The 8676-nt window shown below is 29.0% G+C and overlaps 1 protein-coding gene across 2 annotated transcripts in view; it reads right to left on the bottom strand.

Annotated features, from left to right (window-relative positions):
* Positions 1-3037: 3037 nt before the first annotated feature.
* LOC129958763 (neuroendocrine protein 7B2-like) overlaps positions 3038-8676 on the bottom strand; it is a 51001-nt gene continuing 45362 nt past the window's right edge. For both annotated transcript variants that reach the window (XM_056071435.1, XM_056071436.1), the window contains one exon: positions 3038-3465. In XM_056071435.1, coding sequence (XP_055927410.1) covers positions 3391-3465 — 75 coding nt within the window. In that variant the 3' untranslated portion in view covers positions 3038-3390. The remainder of the gene's footprint in view (positions 3466-8676) is intronic.

Below are 8676 nucleotides of genomic sequence, written 5' to 3'. Positions count from 1 at the left end.
ATCGCTTGGGATCTAACGTGGAACGATACGTGATGCGAAGAAGATACCTGAAGCATAAAAATTTCTTGAGTAAGCTTCTTTCTTTTTCAACACTTTTCAAGGAAGATACCTCTTTTACTTAAGTCTCCTTAATTATCAACATTAGACTAATGGTCGACGTTTAAGGTGAAAATACACTAAAAATGGGAAGTGCTTTGGTGAAAAGTCTGCTTTTCCCGGCTTCATGCTTAGAGGATGAGAAGGTCTGTTACTTTTTTGAATGACGCTTTCTACTCATGTAATCTTCCAGAAAATTTGAGTATTTTTCGTAGGAGAATCACAGAATTTTATTGAAATTTCGAACTTTTCCTAAATCATGCATAATATTGTGATTTGTCTCTTACTAAGGATCATATAAATGTTTATCATACATGGAATGAATATATTGTAAAAAATACTATGAATACCAAATAAAACGCGTTAAACGTTAAAATTTCTTTCATTATACATCAAATAATTGTCATCGTAATTTCTCTAAAGATGGGAAGTACTTTGTTTCCTGGCTTTGAGCTAAAAAGAGGGGAAGGTTTGTTATTTTTCTTATCGACGCTTTCTAGTCATCTAATTAAACCGTACAATATTTTTCGTAGGAGCTAATCAGTACAGTATTTTTCGTTCGCTTTCTATTCATCCATTCAAAATTTGAGTATTCTTCGTTGGTGGTACTGTAAGGCTTTGTAGGATTTTTTGTAAATTAAAACTTTTTCAAATATATACAGAATATTATTAATGTTGCTCTCTTAAATATGATAGATATTTATATTGGGTTGGCAACTTAGTGATTGCGGATTTTGTCGACAGAGAGATTTTACACTTTCTTTTGTTTCGTTAACATGTTCAAAGTACCTAACTTATATTTTTTTTCTTATTGTTTGGACATCTACCTTTCATTTAGTAAAAAAATTATATCGATTAGTTCTTTAGCTTCGTTTTTATCTCAATTTAGAAATACAAGAACAAGACGTGAACTTCAGACATATTTTTTTGTATTATTTCTGAAAAGGCAAGAACGCAATCGCAAGCATGCAAAAAATTATATACCATATATAGGAATGAAGCTTTGAAAGAAAGGCAGTGTCAAAATTGATTTGCCAGATTTCGTTCAGATGATTTTTCATTGAAAAATGCTCAAAGATCTGGCCGTCCAGTTGAAGTCGATAAGACACATATCAAGGCCATTATCGATTCAGATCGTCATAGCACAATATGTGTTTTTGCAAAGAAGCTCAATATATCGCATACATGAATTGAAAAAAAAATTAAAAAAGCTTAGCTATATAAAAAAAACGCGATCTATGGATCCCTCACCAGCTTAAGGAAATTCATTTGGCGCAATGCATTAGCATCTGCGATTTGCTTCTGAAACGCAACGAAATTGATCCAATTCTGAAAACACTAATTACTGGCAACGAAAAATGGATAGTTTATAACAAAATTAAAGGGAAGAGATCGTGGGGGCTGCAAGATGAACCAGCCCAGACGACTTCAAAAGCAGAGATTCACCCAAAAAAGATTATGCTGTCATTCTGATGGGTTTATAACGATATTCTGCACTTTGGACTTTTACCAAACAATCAAACGATCAATTCAAACGTGTACATTCAACAACTCGCCAAAGTGAGCGATACAATTCAAGCAAAGCGGCCAGAAGTGGTAAATCGGAACGATGTTGTTTTCCACCATGATAATGCAAAGCCCCACACATCTTTGGTTACTCGCCAAAAATTATTGGATCTGGGTTGTATGTGTTTCCACATCCACCATATAGCCCTGACCATGCGCCTTCAGACAACCATTTCTTTTTTTCCATGGAGAACTCCCTAAACGGTAAAATTTTTAATGACGCTAATGTCAAATCACACTTAATACTCTTTTTTGATAGCAAAGATCGGAAATTTTAAGAAGGTGGAATTATGACATCGCCTGAACGATGGCAAAAGGCCATCGACAAAAGCGGACAGTACCCCTAATTGAACAAAGTTATATTTTAAGCAAAAGTTTCATTCTTATTTAAAATCCGCAATTACTTAGTTACCAACCCAATATATAGCAGTTCTTTTATATATATATATATATACATGGAATAAATATATTTTTATTATAAATATCATTGCATGTTAAGTAATAAAATACGTAAAACTTAATTATTTATATCCAATGTCGTAACATCAATTTAACAATTTAATTAAGATCGCTTATTATTTAAATAGGTAATCAGTTCTTAATATTTTCTCATTTCCTACTTTTTACTGTAATTATGCAATTTATTTCATGAATTCAATTTCAGATTATAACTTAGACAGTTTTCCTTTATCATTCGTGTTTATGTGAAAAGTGAAGATATATGCTCATAAAACGGAAGTAAACATATATTAATAATTTGTAATAGGAAAGTTATTGTTTGTGATCAACCTAGTGTTTTTTTAATTAGTAAAAATATTAAATATCTAAATTTAAAAGTTTGTAGGAATGCAAATTTAATGCTTATTGAATATATAATGAAAATTGCATACGAAAATAAGATATACACATAGCTTCATTGACGTTCCGTCACAAAAAGGCAACTACTCGCAGGCCCATTCTAATTTTAAATTAGCTGTCAAAACATTGCATTCGATGCTTCCTCGTCTAGAATATTCCTTTGATATCTCTCCGTGCGACTTTTTTCTGTATAAAAGAATTTGCTTTTAAGGCAACGATTCTAAAGTACTGAAGAAATGCAGTGCCGATGGCGCTGGAGGATATAGTAAAAAGAGGCTTATATTTCGCTTTTATATCTTTGCATGAATTGTTGAAAAAGGTATAGTTACTTCCAGAAGCTAATCACCAGGTAATTACTGACAAGGAAATAACTAAACATACAGGTTCAATTTACGCTCATTTTTCAGTAATTAAAAAAAAATCCCAAAATATTTTGAATGTAGAATTCCCATCAAAGTCACTTGATTTTTTAAGTAAATATGAATTCAAAGTTTAGTAAAAACAGACACCATTTTGAACAATAAATAACTTTTATTGACAGAGAAATAATTTGAGGTCGAGCATTCTGGAAAAATACAGTGGAAATCATGTCAGCATTCACATAAAGGTTTCGTTATCATTCAAGTCCTGTGGTCCACATTTAAATTCTCTTTCTAATATATCTGACATTTAAAAATAAGGAAGAATTCTTTTTAACAACATCCGATATGCATAGTATAATATTACATTATTTTATAACAAAGGAAGACACTGCTAAAACTTTCTTCAAGAAGCGCTGTAGAGGAAAGCTTAGGTTCAACATTTGTCTACAAATGATCATTTAAGGATATGCGATTAACAAGCGAAAGGCCGAATACATCTGCTGTGCTGCTACATTATTGATGTTTTCGGTGCTTTTTTAGCAATCACAGGCAATTTTTCTCCTTCCAAATATGGATTAGAAGACTGAAAATAAAAAATAAAAATTAGACAATGAGACATAATCAATCATAATTATACAATTATGTTTGATTATACGATGGATAATCAAACAATTTCAGCTCATTATAATTTTGAGAAACTTAACACATTTCTGCTTAATAAAAGCGTAAAATAAAATTATGTGTATTTAATATATAAACACCTGCTACGACATATATATATTAAATACACGAATTACTTTTTAAAATAGTAATTCATCAATTCACTCATAATACTAAATTGGTGATTCAAAAGTTTTTTTTTTTTGTCCTTATGGTTATCGATGAAATTGGAACGAGACTCGGAGAGAGAGTCCACATAAACAAAATCCAATGGAATATTCATTGAAACGTCTCCAGAATTTCTCGCATCTCTGAAAATATCTCTTCGATATTTTTTTTTAGCCCAATATTAAATCATTTCCATCCATTTTTCAGTTTTTTCCAACTGTAACGCAATCTTTCTACCTGATAATGCTCCAACTTCACCATTTACTGTTAATTAGTACTGATCATGAGTCTATTCAACTGAATTTGTGACAGAAATCCAGAGTATAATGCCATTGAGAGTTTATTACATAATTTGAAATTCTCCTTCGAGCTTTCGTTCAATCTCATATGAAAAATATAGCGAATTGTTCATCACATGACTTAAAAGAAAATTTTCCTGCCTTTCTTCAACATTTCATTGAATTATTATCAGACTCATTAAAAGCAGGAAATTCATTTCGTTTTGAGGAATTTATTTCATTCGTATGTAAAAATCAGCCTAAAACTATTCGGTTAATATAATATTTCTAATTAAAAATTTAATTTCCGTTTTTTTTTGCCTTGTGCGTGTAGTCAGCTTCAAATTATCCAATTTCCATGGCTTTATGAAGACAAATTTAATAAAATGTTCAAATAGATGTGTGAATTTTGTAACTTATAATATTATAATATACATAAGTTACATAAACAGTGCTAAGTTCAATTAAAATATACTTTCATGACGCAGAATATTGATTACTGATATTTAAAACTAATTTGAGTTGAAATATAATAATTACTTTTAAATATTTTTGTATCATACTCAGGATTCATAGTATCATACAGTTTATCTTTCCCAGAATTATAACTTATGTTGTTTTAGAGAGTAAATTATACCTGTCAAATTTTAAATGTTATTTATTTATCAATTTATTATTTGTCCCTTAATTAATAATAATTCGATTTATTTAACTTTAAAGTGTTGAGTTAAAGTGTAGCGTTTTGTATTTATGTGATGCTTTTAAATTTTGACCTTACGATTAAAATTATTATGTTATTCATTCGTGAAAGATTAATGGTTTGTGATGGATTATAGCACGTTTGGGTATGAAACTGACTGCATTTGATGAAAAATGATTCATAAAATGGAAAATTATTTCCTCAATTTTTGAAATGGTCAAGTTACTAAATGATTGCCACATAACTAAAAATATTTTTGCTTTCTCTTCTGAGATTCGTGTGATCATTTCTTCTTTAATAGGGCTTGTTTATATTTATACAGGATATTAATGTGCATTTCCGGTTGATTTTCATTATTATTTTATTTTTTGTAAATAAAAAAAATTAAATAAACTTTTCTAATTACATGCATTATAATCATTGAATCTGAATCTGCATGAGAATTTGGTTATCATTATTATTTTTGCCAATCTGATACAAGTTAATTACTTTGTTGTGAATTTTCTGAATCACTTCGGGGTTAATATTCTCTTACAGTTTGAAAATACTAGTCATAATTAAAAATAACATAAGTATATATTTGTATAAATTTTCAAGACATTCCAAAAAGAAATGCAGATAAAAATAGAAATAAAATATAAAATCAAAATCATTGAATTTTATTATACTATGCCATTTTTTAATTCTATTAGTTTAAAAGCGCAATAAAAATCATTTTTTAATTGTGATTTTTCTTGACTATGCAGACAGTAAAATCCAGACAAAAGATAAATAAGATGAAGATTCATTTTAAGATACATTAATAAGCAATTTTAATTAAAGCAATTAATTTTTTAATGAAATAAATTACTTTTAAACATTAAAAACAAATTTTGTAATTAATGGAAGGAGTAAATGTTTTTATCGTTGATAATTTAAGTTTATCACAAAATCTTGACATGTATTAGTGAGGATTTGCCTCTCAAATACATGTTAGAAATATTTTTAGTGAAACTCTGAAATAGTTGTTTGCCTTCGTGATTTTTTTATGAAATCATTTTAAATTTTAGCTATAACAAATTACTTGGACATGATATTTCAAAGTAATATGAATTCAATCATCACAGTATTTCTTTTTTACAGCATAGTAACAAAATAGACTCAATGGCATTCATTCGTCTTCCTTTCTCCGACTTCTTTATGCTCTTAAAATAGTAACTATATCTAAGTTGGGAGCCCATAATAATAAGATTTTAAGTTTTCTCATTCTTGACTCATTCTCATTTCTCATTCTATTGAAATAAAAACCAAATGCTTATCGAGAATTTTGTGGTGAAAACCTAAAATGCTGACTTGATTCCATGATTTATTATGGGTTTCTTGGCTCATTAAATTTCGGCCCTGAAGTCTCATTGAGAGATGGTACACATATATATAACTTTTACTTTAAAATGGTAAGTATTTCTAAGTTTGGAGAACTTATATATAAGATTTTAAGCTTTCCCATTCTTGAGAAATCAAAACCTAATATTTATGGAGACATTTGAGGTGAAACCTTAAAGTATTTCCTCTGTTCCAAAATATATGATGGGTTTCTTGGCTCTTTAAATTTCTGCCATAACATCCCATAGAGAAATGGTGTTTATAAGTGGCAATTCTTGGAGAAACGTTTCCGGCTAGGCTAGCGATAACTTCAAAATGAAAAAATGCAGTGGCAGAATTTCATGGAGGACTTTGATTCACCATTTCAAGGATATACACTTGGTTTTAATAAGTTTTTTCCCCCTTATTTTTTTTCCTAGAAAGATCTTAGAAATCAATGAAAAAAAAACAGAGTTAAAAAGAATATATATATATTCTATTTTTACTCTGTTCTGATTATTTTACAATGAGGTTTTGATAGGGATTTCTTTGACAAGCGTCGATTTAGGCAAAGGAATTTTAGGTAAATGAATAAAAATCTTTAAAAGAATGTTGTAAGCATAAAGGAATTTCATTCCTTCTTTTCCCCTTAAGAAGTGGGAATTGGATCAAGAAATAAGAAAACACATTAAAATGATATGCGTTAAATTAAGATAAAAATTTGGAAATTAATTAGGATTCAAATATATACATATATAAGCAGATGTGTGGTTACATATATCAGTAGTTCTAAGCTGACCCCTCCCCTCTTCCCCTTAATCTTTCCATATTTAGAAAAGAACAGAAGAACATGTACAAATCTTCGAAAACTGTTCTGGACAATTTTTTTAGTTCTTCGTTGCTTAATTTATATTTATGCACACAGTGTGAAAAGGATATTTGTTTTGGTTTTATGCTTTACGGGAATAATAGTGCATATAAAAAAGTAATTGGAGAAAATAATTTTAAGAAACTAACTTTTAAAAAATTTCCTGGTTCAGCAAAAGGAAAAGCAGAAGATATCGATTCTTCTGAATATTTGTATTTAATTCTGCGGAACTAATCAGAAAAAAACGCTGCTGGATTTTTATTTACTCTGCCATTACAAAAAAAAAAAAATAAAAAAAAGAAATCCGATAAAATGCTTGAATTATTTTTACTCATTTTTTGAAACACAATTTAAATTTTATAACAATTTCGAATGTGTTCTTCAGAAATTATTGAGTGAAACATTTTGAATTAGTAAATTTCTATCTTTTGTAAAAGAAAGACATTTATCTTAAAATGTAAAAACTCTAAAATTTAATTATTGTTTTCTGTATTTGGGGAAACTATTACAAATGCTTTGCGAAAGATTAGTTTTTATAATTTAGTTTACTGCCTTTGTCTGGAACCCAAAGCTTTATTTTTTATAACTATCAAACTGTCGAAATGAAATGAGAAATGTCGAAGGGAAAGAATTCTTAAATCGAAAGATAAACCAGCATTTTAATCAGACATATGTAATCAGATTAACTGTCTGGTATGCAATGTCATATTGAACAAATAGTATCATTTTATTCTAACGGGAGTTATCAGATTAAATGCATAATCTTTGGAATAGTAAAGCGATTTTTTTTTGGTATTAGAGCAATGTAAATGTAAAGCCTTTCAATACAGCAAAGGGAAGGAGTTAAAGATTTAATTTTACAACGAAAATAAAGCCTTGGATGTTCATCCTCTGCCATCGAAAAATTTACATTGATCACACGTTTTCAAGAATGCATACATATTTAAGATAAATAATACATATAAAACATAATTTAAAGATAAAAAAAAATAATTTTACAGATTGTTCTTAAATATAGCAATGGAAACTTTTAAGCTTTCCGCTTGAGTCAAACATCCTTTCGAGCGAAATGTCTCCTCGACTCTAAATGTATGCTTACTTATGAATGCAACGCAAGCTATAGATTAAAAAAAAAGTTTTATGCAAAATATTTTACGGTTTCGTAGCGATGGAGGAAAAGGGATATAGATCTTACGGACACCATAATTGGTACCATGGCGAACCTTTAACCTTTTTTGCATCACATTTTTAAATACCAATATGATGATAAGGAGAAAAAATAACAGTTGCCTCTGGCGCAATTTACATTTCTCAAGCCACTAATGATATCAAGGATCATAGAAATTAAATTATATTCCTGGTGCTATTTATTTTTGTCGCGCTACCGCAATTTTATGGATTGTTTTAAATGAAAATGATTCGCTTAGTTTATTAACAGTGAGGAATTTGAAAATATTGCATGGTAGCAATATTTCTACAATTTTAAATTTATTTTCATTTCACGATTAAAGGTCGGATTTCACAGCTGAGGAACCCTTGATCTGAAGCAAAGTATGTAATATTTTGCGATTATAGTGTGAGGATACAAAATTTTCTTTCATTCCATTTTGCAAAACAAAAAGTTAAAGGCGATCTTCAAATAAATAAATGAATAAAATTTAAAACTGAAATATTTATACATGACGAATAAAAAGACACTTAGCAAATCTTTTTATGACAAAGAATTTTATTAAAAGCTCTTAAGCCGAAGATTTTTTAAAAACTGTTGCTTACATATTT

The sequence above is a fragment of the Argiope bruennichi genome, chromosome X1, assembly GCF_947563725.1.
Source record: "Argiope bruennichi chromosome X1, qqArgBrue1.1, whole genome shotgun sequence".
Lineage (NCBI taxonomy): Eukaryota > Metazoa > Arthropoda > Arachnida > Araneae > Araneidae > Argiope > Argiope bruennichi.
This window is presented reverse-complemented; position numbering and strand designations above follow the sequence as displayed.